This window comes from Pempheris klunzingeri, chromosome 20, assembly GCF_042242105.1.
Source record: "Pempheris klunzingeri isolate RE-2024b chromosome 20, fPemKlu1.hap1, whole genome shotgun sequence".
Classification (NCBI taxonomy): Eukaryota; Metazoa; Chordata; class Actinopteri; order Acropomatiformes; family Pempheridae; genus Pempheris; species Pempheris klunzingeri.
The window spans coordinates 5068734-5087596 of NC_092031.1; the positions used below are offsets into that span (position 1 = coordinate 5068734).

Here is an 18863-nt window from a genome sequence, read left to right on the forward strand (position 1 = left end):
CCTGTCTTCAAGGTGGTATTTAGGGTCCAACATTCTCAGACTCCTGATTTGGAAAGTCTAATTTTCTATTCAGTGCCATCCCTCTCACAGCTAACTCTACTACTACTGTTGGACCGGGGACAGGTACTCGTGCCGTGTGCTACCTTCATAACACATGGTGTTAGCAGCCACTTCTTTTCCCCTGCCAGTGATGACCTTCACCAGGAGATCATAAGTCAAATCAAGTCAATTTTTATTGCTATAGCCTCAAATCACAAATCGCAGTTTGCCTCAGGAGGCCTTACAATCTGTAAACACCCTCTAGCCTTAGAGCCTTGATAAGGTATGGAAGTTCATGCTCCAAAGCTGCCCGGGAATGCTGATGTTGTGTATTTTGAATCAGCAGCAGCAGTGTGCAACTTGCTACCTTGCCACCAGCTATCTACCATCTGTAATCTCATCATGTGGCCTGTAGAGAGGGCTGAGGCTTAAAATACAGAAAACGGTTAGCAATATGGGATGATTAATACAGCAACTTTTGCTAACTAACATCATAATCGTAGTTTACTGACGAGACTTGTTAGTCAAACTTTGAAGCTCCAACACAGTTTCTCGTAGTTGGTCTGCTTTGTTTCTGCTGTAGGTGTATAATTCAGAAAATCAGACACCCGTAAAATTACCACTATCGTTTCCCTCAAAGTGGTTTCTGTGGTTGCCAGAAAGTTGAATCCTGATCTCAGGCAGCAGCAGTGAATAGCTGCTGCAGTTACAGTGGAAACAATGGGGGTCAGGACACTAACACTCACTGGCTTCCCACCAGTGAAATTGGTCAATTGTTTGCTGGAATGCGCAACAAAACGAGAGGTACTGTACCACTAGTACAACTCAAAACCCCATGCCTCTCTTATATTGGACATTTTTCTTTTGCAATTTAAAATAATTAATAAGACCCCAATTCTGAACTTGGTATATATATATTTTTGTGTAAATCATTGTCTGTAACTCAGTGTTGCTGTGCAGCCAGGACACACTTGAAAAAAGACATTTTTAATCTCACTGAGGTTTTCCTTGTTGAAAAAAGGTTAAATCCCATGTACCACCATGACCACAAAGCATGCTGAGAAAAGAGCACCATGTTAAGAAAAGTCCACAAAGTTTATGACTGTTTTTTAAAGGCCAGGCCGGCTCTATGGGCAGCAATACATCACACTCAAACATAGCTCACAGCCGTCAGTGTGTGGCGAAATACTTGACAGCACATGTAAATGATCCTCCGCACAACCTCGCTGATTACTGTGGCATCACCAGAAACAAATCCATCACTTGATTACTCCCAAACCTCCATGGCAACATACACAAAAGTGACAAAGTGCCATACCTGTCATATTTATGAGTGCACGGGCCTCTGTTCGTAGCAGCCAGAGCTCGTACTTACTTCACACAATGACCCCCATGGCACTCTCATTTGTCAGAGCAAGACAAACCTGAACTAAAAGGCTAAGTGAGGGAGTGGAGAAACCCCCCAAGTTGGGTGGAGTGACAGAACGGGGAGTGACGCTAGATAAACACGCACAGTGTAATATGTCATAGGGTGCTTAGTATTAACAACCTCACTCCCAAAACAGGTTGAAAAGCAACTGCCTAAATCTAATTCAATTGACCAACAGGACAGATTCACTGCAGTGAAAACTAACCACTCAGATTTCCCAACCGCTGCTCTCTATCTTTACATCAATCCCAAGTGTGCCGTGACCTGCTCCACCAAAATACACAGTCTGAGAGGTAATATTGAGTCTGTCTGCAACACCTCATAAGGCTCTCCTCTCTGCTAGTTCATTATGTTGGCTCCCTCCAGTAACACTTTGCCTCCACTGCTATAGCCTTGGGTGATAAATAATTACTCGTCGGAGCCTTGACTTTTTCTTCTGGTGTTCGCATGCTGTCCCCTCACTCAGCAGTGTGGCACTCCGACAGTGTCAATTATTAACAAGCCGCTGTTTGCCTCAGTGTGTACTCTCTCCGTGTTTGGAACTTTGTGTTGTCTCTGGGCTCAAAGTAAACCAAGGTGTTAAGCGGTTGGTGAGTTTTTCAGTAATAATGCAGACTGTGTGTGTGTGTGTGTGTGTGTGTTTGCATTCGCGTGTATGAGGTCCTCTGAGCATGATGGGCCTATGTCTGTAATGAGTGGGAGGTAAACAGGGGCGAGTTCTCTTTTATTCATAAGGCAAACAGAGACTGTGAAGTGAATGGGAATAAGTGTGTCATGATTTATTTAGACCTATTTGTTTCAGGCCACACAGGCTAATTTCCCACTAAGACAACTAGTACTTTTATTCAACTCTGTCCTCCTCTGTCTCCGGCGATACTCTCCACTTTGACTATTTCAAAATTACAAACAGAGCTATTTGTACCATCTCACTCTTGCTGCCATAGTTTAATGCTAATGTACACACCGCTGAGGAATAATTATGGCCAAAAGTCCCAGGAAACCAGTTAATGCGATGGAAAGAAAAATCTCTCAAGTAAAAAATCAAAAAATATAAGTACAGCCTTCCTCCAAGGGTGTTTACATCTGCATGCATTATTACATGCTTCGTCTCCCTAAAACCACAAATTGCTGCTAAAATGACAATTCGTGGTTTCGGGGGGGAGTCTGTGGGGGAGTGAGCTGTAAGTTGACATAAAACAGTTCATCCGTCTGCGCAGCACTTCTGTGCAGTGTCTCTGCTGGCTTCCTGGCAGCCTCACTGTGTAGAAAAGACTCAGGGAAGTCACTGCACCTGGCTGTTGTTTGCTAAGAAACAGTTTGAGCACGTAACTCTTCATGAAACCACAAACCTTGAACGTGACACGTGTTTATTAGTGAGCTTCCAGGTTTTATGCTGAGGTAAGCTAACCCACTAACAAATAACAACACTCCTGAAATGTTGAACTATTCCTTTAACTGGTAAGCTTTTCACCTTATTTCCATTCTTTATGCTAAGCTAAGCTAATGTAGCCTCAGACTTAACACACAGATATATGGGTCATAATAAATGTATTTTTATTAAATGTCGAATTACTCCTTTAATTTCACAATGATGTCAAACAGACAAAAACAGCAAAAATGCACTCTGCTGTACCACCGTGATTATGTGACTAAAAGGCTCCACTGCTGAGTGGCAGGGCTGACAGAGCCTTCCACTAACAGGGCAAACCTCTCCTCCCTTGAGGACGTTTGGGCTCTACCACTCAGATGATCTGGCCGTCTTGTTTAGAGTTCTGTCGCCCTGCTTTTCATCCACGAGAAGGAAAATTTGAGCTTAACATGAACACATCTTTAATCATGTGTCAGGATCAATTATCACCCTTTGAAAAGCAGCAGCTCTTTTTGAAGGAGTTTCTCTTAAGCAGAGATGCGTGAAAACTTCGAAGTCGAAGCACACATGTCTGGAAAGAGTCCTGCTCCCAGACAATCTTAATTGCTAATTTTGCGTGTTGTCTGCTGTACTCAGGGCACAGACGTGACAGTTCAAAGAGCCCCTTGCTTTATTACTGGCATGCAAACCATTGGTGAAATGCCTTTTCATCACAAACAAATACATGGTCATTTTCACGAGAATGTCTTTAAACTTAAAACCAACAATTTTGCAGCAGCACGGCTAAACATTTCTTTCTGTCCAATTTTTGAAGGCCGCAATCTCTCTGTTCTGTCACAGTGGGCAAAATCTGCAGTGTGGTTCAAAAATGAAATATAGTAACAAAAAGAAAAAGAAAGTCTGTCTTTCCCCATTTGAATCACTTTAACGAATCAAACCGTATTGGCTGATGTTTAACGCGTGCTATGCTGTCTATTTAATGTCAACGCAGGTATGTTTTAACAGCCTGGAAACTAACTCTGAAACACAGGTATCTCGGTTACATCTGGCCACAGTGCACCAGATAACACTCTGCTTTGAAGTGTATAGATCTCTCTTTAAAATACAGACTCCATGACAGATAAAGCAATCTTGAAATTGAAAGTGTGACTCAGACACCCTCTTGGCTGTTTTGATTCAGGCTGTGTGTGGAGCGTGCCTGGCGGAGATATTTGCACAGACTTGGCCAGGGATTAAGGGCTTCTCTTCTGGGATCCAGAGAAAACAGAGGTCTGATCCCCTCCATGTCCCACTGCGGGGCACAAGTGGGTGGCGACTGTTTTTGCGTGTGGATCCCAGTGGTTCAACATATATGTGTGCGAGTGATTTTGTATGTATGCGACACAGCCCTGTCTGTATGTAAGCGTGTGACTGTGTGCACTTCAGGAAAAGATGCACAAACATTCCTGAGTGTGCGTGAATGCTCTCGCTGCTGCTTTCTTCTTCAAAGCAATCGTTCTGATCCCTTTACTTCATCATTTTACATGCCCTATATGTCGCTCAGGGCATTTCACACGCAAGCTCACACACACACACACACACACACACACACACACACACTCAAAACCTATCCAGAGAGCTGGTGGTTGTTATCGTACAGCCCGCCCATCTTTCGCTGTGCTTCTGTAATGTCTATGTGTGCAAAAACAGGCTCAGAGTTGCGTGTATGGAGAGGGGGGGTGGGGATGAGTGGAGGCTTTGGTGGCTTAGCTGGAGTTAAAGGAGGTTGGGTGCAAGCTAATTGTGCACAGGTGACTCACACACAGGTGCTCCTGCCTCTGTCTGATGTGTTTGTGCCAAATTGAAGGAATGAGCAAAAGAAGCATAGAAGGGGAAATATAACAAGAGAGAAATTGGATCAAAGAGGTTTGCAAGGCTACCAGTCTTTCTGCTGCAGTTCACCCCACCCTCATAAAAAACAACCAAAAAAAAACAGCAAGTGCGGTCAGCTGTTTTTCAATAGACAGACTTCAAGCTCTCCCCTGGTCCGTGCTGTTGATGTTGAGCTGTATGCTCTCTGACAGGAGTGGTCTGTACGCCATCCCGCAGCAGATGTTGCCGCTCCATTTTCTCTTTCATAGTTAGCTGCCCTTCAGAGAATTAAGCGGGAGGTTGAAAACTGTCTCTGTTTATTACTGTGAGGAACCGTCGCTGAGGAGGCCCCGCTGACCCACTCAGAAAGGAATAACAAGCAAATTGAACAAGTCAACAAATGGACATCAGCCTCCCCTTCCCTCTGCTCCCACGTCCCCAGCGCAGGTTGCTGAATCACAACATCATCTCAGCACGCTGACGATCGGCATGAATAAGCCTCAGAAATGTGCAGACTTTCAACAGGTTTCCCCCCCTCTCATCGAGGTTCATCTACTAAGTGCCTGTCAGTGCAATTTTTCAAATCAGCCGGCAGAGGAAAAGGCCAAGAGAAAGAAAAACATACAGGTGCAGTGGAGGAGGAAAGAAAAGATGGGGATGGGGGAGGAAAGGACAAGTGTGTTTGGGGAGGAGAGACAGAAAAAAGCACGGAGATGCTGACAGCTTGTCCCTTCAGGCGCTAGCTGTGATTGATTTAATGCATATACACCATTACGTTAACGCTACAGCCATTCTGTACAGTAACAGAGGCACGGTTGCTTTCAGTTTCAGCATAAAAACCATCGTCAGGAGGAAGTGCAGGTAACATAGTGTGCCTGTTAATTGCTCAGTGTTATCAGTCAGGGCTAAACAGTGCTCACTTGTCAGATGGGTGACCAACATATACACACACATGTATCCAGCCACTAATTTTAGATATGGGATGCAGTAAGGATCATTAAAACGTGTAGTGTGAGTTTCAACATGTACGAGAACACTTCCTATCCAGCTTGAGTAGCAGCGTATTTGCTTTGTTTACTTCAGTATAGTTGTATGTTGTGTTAAGTTCTTCCTGCCAGGAGTGCTACTCCAACTTTCTTGACACTGTCCACCGAAAAAGCTCGTACCTCTGAGTCTTCAAGCTGCCAAGGAGCTGCCAGGAGACCCAGAATAAGGCTTTTATATTGCCAGCATCTTTTAAAATCCTCGGTGCCTCGTTTGACACTCTGCCCTGGAGGCTGGAGGGAGATAAGCAGAGACAATATGTGAAGGTGTAACAGTGGAGATAGGAGAGGAGCAGGGGAGTGCTCTAACGATTCAGCAGGAAGCTGAGCTTGTTAGATGTGTGAGCAGCACTGAAGTGACTTTAATGTTCTCTCCTTAATGTTGGGGATATGGTTAACTATTAAACTGTGTGTATACATTTTTGAAGCGAAATCATCTGAAAAACCAAAAATAGAAAATATGTATAAAGGCCAGCGTAAATAGAATATTTACATATAACATCTTTTATTCAACGAGTGCCTTAAAAATGCCAACAACTTTAAGAAAACAGCCAGAACAGCACAATCAGGTTGGTAACGTAATCCCCCCAAATCTACAGTATATTAGGTTCTTTTCTGATGCTTACACCAAAAAACACTGTTGATTTTGTGTCTTTTGAATCACATCTGCTTTCAGAAAGTGGCTCACAATACAAGTAGACAGAAATTAGGAACACAACTCAGCCATTGTTCTCATGCTCCCTGGGTTTAAAAAGACTTCCACACATTGCCTGGAGGCAAGGAAGGCCAGTGACATCAAGTGTATTCAGTTCACAAGGAGGCATGTCGAGGAAATTTGAGTCACAGTTTGGAGGCCTTTTCCCTCCACCAGAGTCGCTGTTGCTTCAGTAACAGTGAGTGCTATCTTTGCCCATAACATCATTAACTGAAGGACCCTTGAACATACTAACAGCACTGCAACTGAAGGCTAAGTGAAGACAAGTGCTCCCACACTCGTCCGCATGTAGTAAATACATTAGAACAGATGACCTGAAGTTAAAATGAGGATAACATGTTTTTAGTGTTCGGTATAAAACAAAACAAAACTCTAAAAGGCATGGGGAGCATAACAATAAGAGCGCGAATAATCACTGAGGAGTTATTCAAAATACATACATACTGCACTGCTTGTGTACTGCTTGAATAAATAAATTTCAAAAATACATATATTTTTATCTTTTCATATTCTTTTTGCTAGAAAAAGCAGCTATGTATGTTTAAAATATGGCATTAAATCAGTACCGGCTTTTATCAAAAGCCCCTGGACACAATGTGATTTCACCCATCTTCTTAGAGAAGCACTGCATACGATATTCAAACTGAAAAAAACCCCAAGACGTTTGTCCAGATAGTGCAGGGAGATATGACTCAAATCCTTGAACAACTCAATATGTTTTTTTTAGAAGAAACTATCTCCTTGATTGTGGATTAGAGGCAGCTCTGATGGTGAAAAAAGTAACAGTGAAATATTGCATATCTGAGGTGCCACAGAGGGGAGATTGGGCCTCTTACTCTCCTGTAGCAGCCACATATTGCTTAGGGTTAGTACCGCGGACGGATTAATAGGAACACTGTTTTGGAAAAAACATAAACTCCACAAATGAAGTCATAACATTTTGAGAAAAAGTTGTAATATTTCAAGAATGAAACCACAATATGAAACGATCATCAGATGTCAAAAATGTGTTAATATTTTGAGAATAAATTAGTGCTTGTACTGCAACACTTTGGTTGTTATATTCTTGTATTCTAGAAATCCGAAAATAAAGTTGGAATTTTACAAGAAATAAGTTATACTGCAAGAATGACATTGTAAAGTTAAATAAAATGCCATTTCATGCAATTTGAACAGATTACAGTCTCAATGTTACAAGAAAAACGTCATGATATTAGAGGAATGAAGTCAAACATCATAATATTATGGGCACTAAGTTACAGTCATGTAAATGTTGTGTTCCAATCATACAACAACCAAATGTTATTGATTTGACTCTCGTGACTGTACAACAGATTATCAGGTTTCTTTTTCACTAATTTTTCTACTTCATTCTTTTATAACGTTTTTGTAACATTACACTTGTTTCTTGTAATATTATGACTTTTCTTGAAGTAGCACAACTTTATTCTCAAAATCAAATTTTTTCCCCTTTGAGTGATCATGATACTCCGTTGCAGTATTTCTGATGGTCCCCAGTGTCACAGAGTCACATTCAGTCATCCCAGCCAAAGAAACGCCCTGTCATCTGGTAGAACTTCATGTTGAAGGGCCTGTAGAAGTCCCGTAGCCTCTGCACCACCTCAGGGTCAATGTTCGGATGGGTCCGCCCTTTGGTTTTGCCCAGGCAGTGCGGCTTGCTGCTGCCCTCTGCCTTCTTGAGGCACGGGAAACCCTTGGTCTGGTTGAAGTAAAAGTGTTTGTCTGTGATGATCCTCTTGAGCCCCAGGAAGTCCTGCACGCGGCCCAGCTCTCCGGCCGGGTCGCTGATCAGACGCTCGCCGCTCACAAACAGGATCTGGTCCATGGGGAAGTACTGCAGCCAGTTGTCCAGGTGCTTGGCGTAGATGCCGATCTGGATGGCGCTCCACGAGGTGTCGATGAGCCCCGTAGTCCTGTTTTTGAAGGTGAGGCTCTCGAAAGAGGGAATGTCAGGCTTCTTAGACAGCGTCTGCGTGTAGTCCGAGATAGCCCTGGTGACGGGGTCCCTCACCACCACGATCAGCTTGGTGTCCCGGGACATGGCGGATATCCTGGCTGGAGCCTCTCTGGTCACAAAGTAGCTGGGGGTTTTCTCCATGGTGATCTGGCCCTCCAGGGTCTTGGGCATTAGCTCCCTGCAGAAAAGAAAAATAGAAAAGGGAGTGAAAAAGGAAGCAAGATATTTGTTTGACCCGCACTCCTCACTGAATCTCACAGAGCAACTGTCACAGTTGTAGAACCGCTCTTATTACAATAAACATTACAACTGGATGAACTCAGGCTATGTCATCAAAAACTTTGAGTCCAATCAATCAAGAATAACACTGGAAACCGTTTGTTTGTTGGAGTTTATTTATTTGATCTCAATCAAGTGTCTTTTTCTCCAAGCTCAATTAGCTGCCGAGGTGTGACCAAATGTTGATCTGCAGTTTTGGCACCGCACCATGCTCTGGAGGTAAAGATGTGGTGATAGTATGCAGATGTTACCTCAAGTGTTCCTTAATGGAGCCTGAGGGCTTATGAAATCAAGAAGGGGGCTCCCCTGGGTGCATTTGAAAGGGGATATTTTTCACTCTCATATGGCGCGAAGAGAAAAATGCCAATCTCTATACCCATACTGTGGTAGTGGTAGTTATAAAATATTAAATATTTGAGCCCAAAGGCCCTCTCAGCATAATTGATCATCTTCTTGTCTTTCACTTTTTGCGATGAATGCGATGAAGTTGGAAGCACATCAGAAGAATATTTCAGCATTGTAAATTTCCCCTCTGGTGGATGGTGAGAAATGATTGTTTTACTCTTCACCAAACAGTTCAATTTATTTGAAACATGATTTGGGGAATTGCTGTTTGTAGGTGTTATAAACAGTTCCAACTGAGCAATCCGAACACAGAGTAACTACAGCCGTGGATTTGTATTCTAAATGTGTTCACCTCTATGAAATTAAATCCAAGTGATGAAAGTATACTCATAAGTCCCACCTCATTTACACCAGCGAAGTTCAACTGGCATAACCTCGGGTTATATCATTTATTCGGCAAAAAATTCCTTATGTGTGCTTGAGGCCCTCCCACCATGAACTCACAAAAGAGATAGGAAACAAGCTAATCCATTCGGCCACACCAGCCCTCTTCTCCCACTCCTCTTTCTCTGCTTTCCTTCTGCCCAGCTGCCTTCAGGACAGTGACCTTAAGTAAAGTGGGTAAAAGCAGCCTATGAATGATTAACATGCCTTCCCTCTGCCATTTAGAGCCTCTGCAGAATACAGCTTTAAAATTCACCAAAGTACAGAATGCAGGCGTCAATTATTCATCTACTTGGCTGGTGCTGCTTAAAGCAAGGACCGCTGCTGACAAAGTGGCCCCGGCTGCTCCCAGGGTAGACGCAGTTTGCCGCCCGTGACAGAACCACTGAGACCCAAAGGGAGGGAGGTCCTCTGAAATTTCTGAACGACTGAAGAGCACTCAACACTTCAGTCTGTTGTTTGTAAGACCGTGCAAGCAGTGGCAAGCACTCGCATGTGAGATCGAAGAACAGATTCTTCCTTCCGCCAAGTGTCTTTCTGATGTGATGGGCACCGTTTTTCTGTCTTGCAGAAAGAGGCTGGTAAACAATCATGCTCCGTTTAGCAAACACAGACTGAAATGAGACTGAGGGCACTGAGATCTTTGCTGAGGACAAGCTTAACACAAACAGAGTGCATTTCTAAAAGAAACCATCTGTCATGATTGATGATGAATGATGACTGGTTTTCACCGATGACTTTCCCCCAAATGAAACAATTAAATGCATAGTTTGTAATTACCCGTCAGAATGACACATAGCAGCACTTTTGATAAATGTAATGTACTTGTCTGGCAAAGTAACACTACAATCACGTTCACCCATTTACACACCATTCATATACTGATGACAGGGGCTACCATGCAAGGTGCTCATCAGTCAGAGACTAACCATTCAGTATCTTCCCCTAGGATACTTCGACAGACTGACTGGAGGAGGCGGGAATCAAACCGCCCCAGATCTGCTTCCTCTATCATCAGGAAAACACTATGCAAGTTGCTTCAAATAAAAGCCTTAAAAAATACTGCTTGGTTTCGACAGGTTTTGGCACACAAATGACTTATTTAATGTTAGGGAATGATTGATGTCACTGTTAAAAGAAACCAACATTGATAGTTGGTAGAAAGTGGGAAGCAACCACTTGTTCTTTATGTTAAACTACAACGTTCTGTTGAGCCATCCGAACACCAGACTTAGTGGCTTTAAACAATGTCACATTATCTCACACTCTCACTTTCCTTCAAGACAACAGACAGATGTTTCCTACAGCTCCTAAAGGTCTTTGTCACTTGAATTTAAATGTGTAGTTTTGGGCATTTGCTGAAACAAATGATAATGTTGCTTTTCTTGGGAGAGGACATTCTCGTTTCTTCAGTCAACCAGGGGATGCATAATGAAAAACAAAACATTTTGACAAGACTATTTTTAGGACAGATATGGACTGAAACGAGCCCATGATCACTCATCTGAGGAAGAATCCCAAACTGCTGAAGAGTCGTAGTTACTGAGCTGAGGGCACGAGTGTGTCTTGGCCAGTTTTCCTTATGGTTGTTCCAGGCTTGAAAACAGCTGCTCAACGTATGAAACGGATCTAAAAACCTTGAGTCGATACCTTTAGTCCAATGTCAAAACACATCCACTCTATGTGGCTGAGTATCCTGAGTGGATTTTCTCTGTGAGGAACAGATCACGAGGTCAGCACAAAGGGGACATGCTGGAAGTGGTCGATAAGAGCAAGAGTGGCAACACAGGTGCGGATGTCTCGACATCCGGCTGCAGCATTGACCGTCACCTGACCTCCAGAGTCCTCTCAGTATCTGCGACCTCTCCTACAGCTGTGTAAAGAGGAGCATGGACAAGGTTCCTTTCCACTCACATTAGCTCTGCCCCATCGCCCCAATAGTCCAGAGTGAGACTGTATAATGGTGCTTTAAAACAAACCTCGGTGCCACTGGGGAATGCAATGGCTACTAAGCTGTAGAATCAATAATAAAGAACACAGAGACTAATTATTGATAAATGGGGATCACAGACGCTGGCATGCAGGTACTCTTCCTGATTGTCTTCCTGCCTATACTGGAGACATGCTGATTTGGAAACCACCAGACTTCGGAAACCGCCTGTACAGTAGTACCACAACTTTATGATGCAAAGGAGAACACTATTGTTTTATGAAAAAGAAATGAGGTTGTACTAAAGGAAGCATCCATATTTGATGGCATGCGTCGAGCTTGTTCTGGGGTCGATGCACTCACAGCGGTGGTGTGTTGATGCGGGGGGCACTCTGGGGGGATTTTCAGGGTCAGTGAGATTTGAGGTATGGTGTGCAACACAAACACAGCCATGTTTTGAAGTCCAGGTATCGAGGTCATAAAGCTCTTGTATTTAGGTTGATGCAAATTTTATTTGTTTATTTGTTATTGGAAGAATGGTTCCATGAAACAGATAATGGTTACACACCATTTTGAAATGAAAAGTAAACATACATACATGTACTAGACTAATCATTGATTGTGATGACTGTGATTTATTTATTCTCGATACACTATTTGATTGAGTACTCCTCCAGTTAAGCATTGCACTTCTATCACGCTATTGTGGAGTTTAGATTTAAATAAAAACTAACCAGTTAAATGACCAATGCAAGACAAGTTAAGAACTTAAATTCTCAGTTTTTAAGTTTAAGAGTAAAGGAGTAAGGAACACTTGGTTTTTACAGTAAGTGAACTACACTAGAGTATTTCTTTCCATTTTACAGCAGAAGCATGCAGTGCTTTCTAATGAAACTTTATTGGCAGGGTAGGTGATGTAACAGATGACAAACCATCCAAGTACTTGATATTTACTGCAGCTCCAGATTCTGCTTTGATGTCTTCATCGCACTGCTAAAATATGACTCCCTAAGCACACTGATGCATGAAACACAGGCTGCGGGATCCACTCATGAAACAAGACACAGACCCAAACCGAAATAAGAAACACAGCACATGAACCCCAGTCTCTCTTTAAATCAAATCCACTGCTTTGGCGTGCATTTAAGGGCTGGAGAGAAATATTTAGAATGACTAAGAACTTTATAATACAGCAAACAGCTTGTGTACATCACAGAACATAACACGTGTTGTAATTGTACGTCATTCCTTTCATATGGAACTAACTAGCTGGGAGAGGATGCCAGGTCTCATTCAGGCAGCTCTATTCCCTATTAAAAATCCAAATCCAGTGTACACAGTAACGTGCAGTACATCACTCAATGTGTTCTTTGTAGGCTCATCCATAAAGTAACCACTTCAGAGGAAGGGGCCTGATGCATCACTTCTTTCGTTTCCCTACTGAACGAATTTCATTTGCAAACCAACTCAACTCTCTCCTCATACACAGGCTGTGACTCATGTCTGCCTGCAATATAAATGCAGAAAAAAAGTCTGACTACCAATAAACGTCCTATTTACTGTGAATCGGGTACACACATAACATGACAAGATGACATATAAACTGGGGACGAGTGAAAAACTAACAAGCGATCAGCTCTGAATGGGCCATTTGCTTGTGTCATCCTGGACCTTTTAGACAGCAGGTTGGGTCTGGGCCAATGTCTGTCAATTGACAGAAGTTGCAAAGACAGAGAGGTAAGTGGGCATGAGTGCTGTCCACTTCTCCCCCACAACCCTTTGATTCATTTTTCCTCTTCCAGCAGGGAGCACTGGCAGGCATAACTACACTCCCACAGCGTTCCCCTGCCACTACCACCAGATAATAATCTTGTAATTGGCTCAATATTTCTCCTGCTTGCAGGCGAAGCAATGGCCAGCGCCGCTCTTGGTGGCTTGAACTCACCAGATATTTTCCAGGTCAGTGGATGCTAGCGGAGGTCAGGAAGGAGGAGGAGGGAGGAGGGAGGGTGATTTAGAGTAATGGCTGCTGCACAGTGAGGGGAAAGCCCACTCCTCTGAGCTCACAGCTCCGCTGCTTTGCCAACCTTGTGCAACAACACAGCCCTTAATCTGCCCTGCGGGCTGCAATCCCTGACAGCACTGCTGCACATAAAGACATACAATGACACACATTTAATGTGGGATGTTACAAATGATTATGGGACTCCCATGGAAACACTAATGAATGACAAAATGATATGTTTGCCATAAATTATAATTCTCCTCCCTTTGTCCGAATCACATTTTTCAGGGTTGGGCAGTGAGGTCGTCAGCTGAGGCTGGATGGCAAGACCTCAACACAACGATTTCCAATTACATTACAGATGTGAGCTTTATCACCAGACAGTCACCAACCATGATAATCATCCACTGTATGACCCTGACAGTCTCAGTCCTCTGAGATCAGCAGACCTGACCTTTTCTCATGTGCTGTGTCACCTTTGCCTGGACGCATGTTTTTCACAGCTAACAAGATAAACAATGGAATAAAATTCCCCTTATGCGAACAATGTCACAAGGCATGGAAGAGGATGTACATCTTTGCTATTATTTCGCTGGTTGGAATATTGATTTTTACTATTTTGATCCTGCCGCCAAAGCCAGTGACAGCCAGCGGCAGCCTTCTAGAGGAAGAGAGCGGATGAGGTAGTCAAACTGGTGGGGCCCAGAGAGGAGGTGCACAAATGGGACAGCTTAAGTGGAGACAGTGGAGACTGTCAGCCGAATGCTTCGAACTCTCACATGCACTAGCATGAATGTGCGTCCGACACGTCTACTAAAACAAAAAACAGCCGGGATTACAACACACACAAAAAAATCCCTTCCCATAATTTACTCCCAAGTCACAAGTAGCTTTATAGTGAAGCAACCGGCAAGATCATCTATGAAGATGAGGATGTTGGCTAAAAATAGTTGGACTTTGTTAAGAATATAGAACCTAGTCATTTTATTAATGAAGCAAAAGCAAATTCTACAGACATTTGCATTTTGAGGTAAGTGGAAATTATCCAAGGTGTGCTTTTTGAATTAAAGAGTGAAATCAGAGTGGTACATGGGAACAGTAACGGGTAGGAAGCAATTTTGAGAGACATACAATTACAAGATAAGAGAGTCGTCTATTCTTGGAAAACAACATGGGAGGACAGGGTGTACTGTTTTCCTCTGGGAAATTGACATGGTTTTGATAAAGAGTAAGTAGGAAAGGAAAGAAACCCTGCACGACACTGGGGACACATAAGATAACAATGTCACTGTGGGTGAAAAACGTTGAAAATGTCAGCTTTTAAATAACAGGAAATTCATTGTCAGATTGATGATTATGCGTGTTTCAAATTAGACGAAAAGGCTGTGAATGGGTTTCAAAAGCTTGTGGTGGTTCTGGCACGGTGGAGAACAGGAAATTAAGACTAAAAATGGAAACATAGTTAAACCTCAGTGTCATTAATAAAACAATTTTGTTAAAAACTTCCTAGTGATGTTAAAAGACAAAGACAAGTGGGAAATTTTGTGGAGGATAAAGCCTGCTGTCCTCCCTTAGGCCTAGATGGAGGGAAAAACAATAAAGGAAAGCCAATCAACAACACAAGAGTAGATTGGGGAAATGCAACTTTGAAAATGGTACAAAGCCCCTCAAAGTTGTGCTGTTTATTCTCACTTGTCTTAAGATTCAGTCACAGTGGCTATTAGCTGGTAAAAAGTTTTTAAACACACTTTTCCAGCCTCAAATAGGGTTAAAAAAATAGTGCTGGCCTGTTGCCATTACAATTAATCTCAGTTAAAATGTCTGGCTACACTTGGATAACTTACTATTTTTATACTAAAATATTCGAGACCTCATAAATAATGTCTGGAAAGAAAAAATAATCAAAACTATGCTATTTGGTGCTAGGTGAACTTGATTACAAATGGAGTACAAGAATAATATTATATCATACTTTGTAGTAAAAACATGGTTTTTCATACAGTCTTGTATAAATAAATCTCCCTACTGGACACTCACCTTACCACTGAACATTGGGTTTTTCCTCTCTTTCTTCTTGCCGTACAACTGCTATGCGATTTTATAAAGTATTTATAGAGTTAGCTTTGCGGTATGTTCTTATAAATTTATCAGCAGTGTTTTTAACAGAATCCGTCTTTTTTCCTCGGTGCTGAGTGTAAGTCCCCGCTTTATTGCATAAGGGGGAAAAAATAGGCTTTATCTTTATGGCAACCTGCTTGTGAATTATTCACCCTCTCTAACTGTGGTGGAAGACTGAGGGAGGCAAAGAGGCTGCAGGATGCATTCAAAGCATCTAAAGCTTTTTACACATCAACTAGCAGAGTCTGCTCACTTCCACATCCAGACTGCATATCAGCAGAGCGGACGGGGGGAGAGGTGTGGAGTGGAGTGGGTGAGATGGGTGGGATTGATGGGGGACAGGGAGAGGGAGAGAGAGAGAGAGATCAAAAATAGACAGAAGAAAGAAAACAGACAAAAATATCCCATTTACTACTGGTTTTTTATACGATTATATAATTGTTTCCCAAAGCAGTTTTTAAAGGAAAATTCCGACAAGAAACACAAATTACCTGGAGGAGAAAGTCAAGGTGAGGTGTAAAATAGCTTCCTATCGTCTGTTGCAGAAATCCATCACAGTTTACAGATGACTGACTTACTAGTTTAACCACCATACTTTTCAAGTGATGCCTCAACTTGAGGGAAACATGAACATCTGCAATCCATCCCATAGTTCACTCAAAGCCACAAATATCAACCTCACGCTGGTGCTAGATGAAAGGTCAGTAGGCTTCATCCTCTGGGGATTATGAATATCTGTACAAAATGTCATGACAATCCAATCAGTGGTTGTTGAGATATCTCAGTATGAAGTGGTGGCCCGACCGACTTTTCATTTACTCTCTGGAGTCTTTATGGGTCTTCTTCTGTAGTTAGGCCGTATATTTTCTCTCAGTTTTGCTCAGATCAAGACAATACTACTTGTCTGGTAATACAGTGGTTTGGGTGAATTATAAAAATACACATGTGGCTTAGAGAATTAGCTCTTTTTCACAGCACACAGTAGTTTGAGTAATTTAATTTTAATCTGTCTACAATGCTGCTTTGGTGCATTTACACCTGGATTTTCTTGTGGAAAGGTGCAATTACTCTTACATGTGATCACTCGACTTTCATTTCACTGGCAGGTGTAAAATGTGATGAGAGTAAGCCAAGTGTGTAAAACCCTGTGTTTGAAATAGCTAAGATGCGGAACCGATGCAGATTATTGCCTGGAGAGTCTGAAAAACCCACACAAACTGAAATCTAGCCAGCAGAGATGAAACTATATTTTACATTCAGTGATTCATGTTCCATTAAACCAAATTATTAGACCTAACCACTAAATATAACCCCCGCTTCTGCATTGTATCTAACATAATCGCATGGGGTGTATGTACAGTATCTTTGACTGGATTCTCAGACACAGTGCTCACATTACTTTTTCATATTTCTCTGACCCACTTGTTCAGAGTTAGATGGAGTTTGAGACAGAGCAAATGGGGATGACACTTCAGTGGGATCGGCTTTGCTAACAGCTCAATGCTATTTTTCTTTCTGCCAAGTCAGTTTTTAGGGTCTCAACGGCTTGTGGGAGATAAGACACTTAAACTTGGGTTTAATACCAAAGCTCATTTTCAAGGTATTGTGTTTTTTGAATGTTCACTCATATACTGAAGGTGGCTTCATTAGGAAATTTCAAGTGGTCTTTCCGCAGCCCTTCTTATCCTTTCACTATAGTTTCTAGTATTGGAATAATCTGAGGAAAGAAAAGAACCACTTGCCTCAAATGGAAACCATTTCAATGGGTATTTAAATTCTACATTTAAGCCTGATTTGAATACAAAAAATAAAAAGCTCTGTGTCAAATGCATGAGTGCAAAATTAAATGTGAATTTGTTCAGAGCCAAATGGAAGGCTTTGAGGGTACTGCTCTGCGATAATTACCCATGACAAAAGGCTAGGGCTTTTGTCTTTGGGACCATTACCATGGTGATTTTCAAGCTGCTGAAAAATTCAATATAAACATTTCAGTCTGTTGAATATGCCACATAGACTCTCACTAAAAAGATATCTGTTATGAGCCACATTTCTGCTGGCACATGTCCCGCCTGCGTGCCTCCACTGCTGCTGCTGCTCTGGTTGTTGAGCGAAGCAGCAACTCAAATATTAGAGCTCAGAAAAAAAGACATTAAAGCTTGTGATTTAAAAAATATGACGGCTAAAGTCTGATAACTAAAGCCCAGTTTCAGATCCTTCTACAAACACAAAATGATGGTCTGGCAGAAAGACAATCCCTTCTGCCTTCTCCTTTTGTAGACTGAGAGCCACTGGCACTAGCATTCCTGAACATCCTCAGTTCAGTTTGGTGATATTGATTTCACCAGCAAACCATTTCACATTTTCTCTTTTTATTGGGTTGAAACCTCCCAAATGATCAGCCTGCTGTATATGTTGGTCTACTGTACTTTTATTTTTCTTCTTAAAGATTTTTTGTGTTCCTCAAACAAGGAACAGCTCCGCAAGGACATGATGGTGCTTTTTTAGAGGTTCTCTTCTATTCCACTACGTTGTTTGGAGGAAAGCTGTCAGCTGTGCCCTTCCTCTGTGATCTAATATGCATTCCTTGTAAAACCAGAGCTGAGGTTTTTATTATAATTATCAGTGCATATTCAAAAAGACATCTCATACAGTATACTCAAAAGAGATTTGGCCATTAAACTCTCAGGAATGCTATTGTTTGCACCAAGCAGTAGTTTGTTAAAAAAAATATACCCACAGCTAGGAAATGCATCTAGTGCACCAAGAACAGTTCACCCCAAAATCAAAACTACACATTTCTCTTTCAATACCTATTTTTCCCCTTATGCTTTTGACAGTGCAGGAGCTGGCTAGTATTACATCCTGTGCTATCATGAGCACGAGCCTCTCGTTGGTAATGTAGTTCTGTTGAAAATATTTCTTACATGAATCTGCTCACGACACAGGCTGTGGATTATCTTGAGTATTCGGGTCATGATTTCTGGAAAGAGACATTGCTGTTCAGTTTTTTCCATGCAGTTCCATTGTATTCGAGAGAAGCCGGACATCTCTGTGGCTGATATCTCCAAAGCTCAGTTTTTGATTTCTGGGTAAACTGCCCCTTTAAAACCTGTGTATGTCCTTATGAAATGTTGCTCCATTAACCTATCCTTCTATAAACTCCCTGAGACAGTGGGGACAATGACATATTGCAGCTTTTAATTTCAAATTCAAATGTACAACCAACAATTCTGAGCCACATTGAATCCTGGGCAGTTTTTGCCTGCATCTGTTTCCCATTACACTGTAAGAGGCATAGCATTAGGACTTGCTATGGCT

The 18863-nt window shown here is 42.2% G+C and overlaps 1 protein-coding gene across 1 annotated transcript in view; it reads right to left on the reverse strand.

Annotated features, from left to right (window-relative positions):
• Nucleotides 1-7980: 7980 nt before the first annotated feature.
• Nucleotides 7981-18863, reverse strand: part of LOC139220170 (heparan sulfate glucosamine 3-O-sulfotransferase 3A1-like) — a 28264-nt gene continuing 17381 nt past the window's right edge. The window contains exon 2 of the mRNA XM_070852239.1: nucleotides 7981-8602. Within this exon, the coding sequence (XP_070708340.1) occupies nucleotides 7981-8602 (622 nt within the window). The remainder of the gene's footprint in view (nucleotides 8603-18863) is intronic.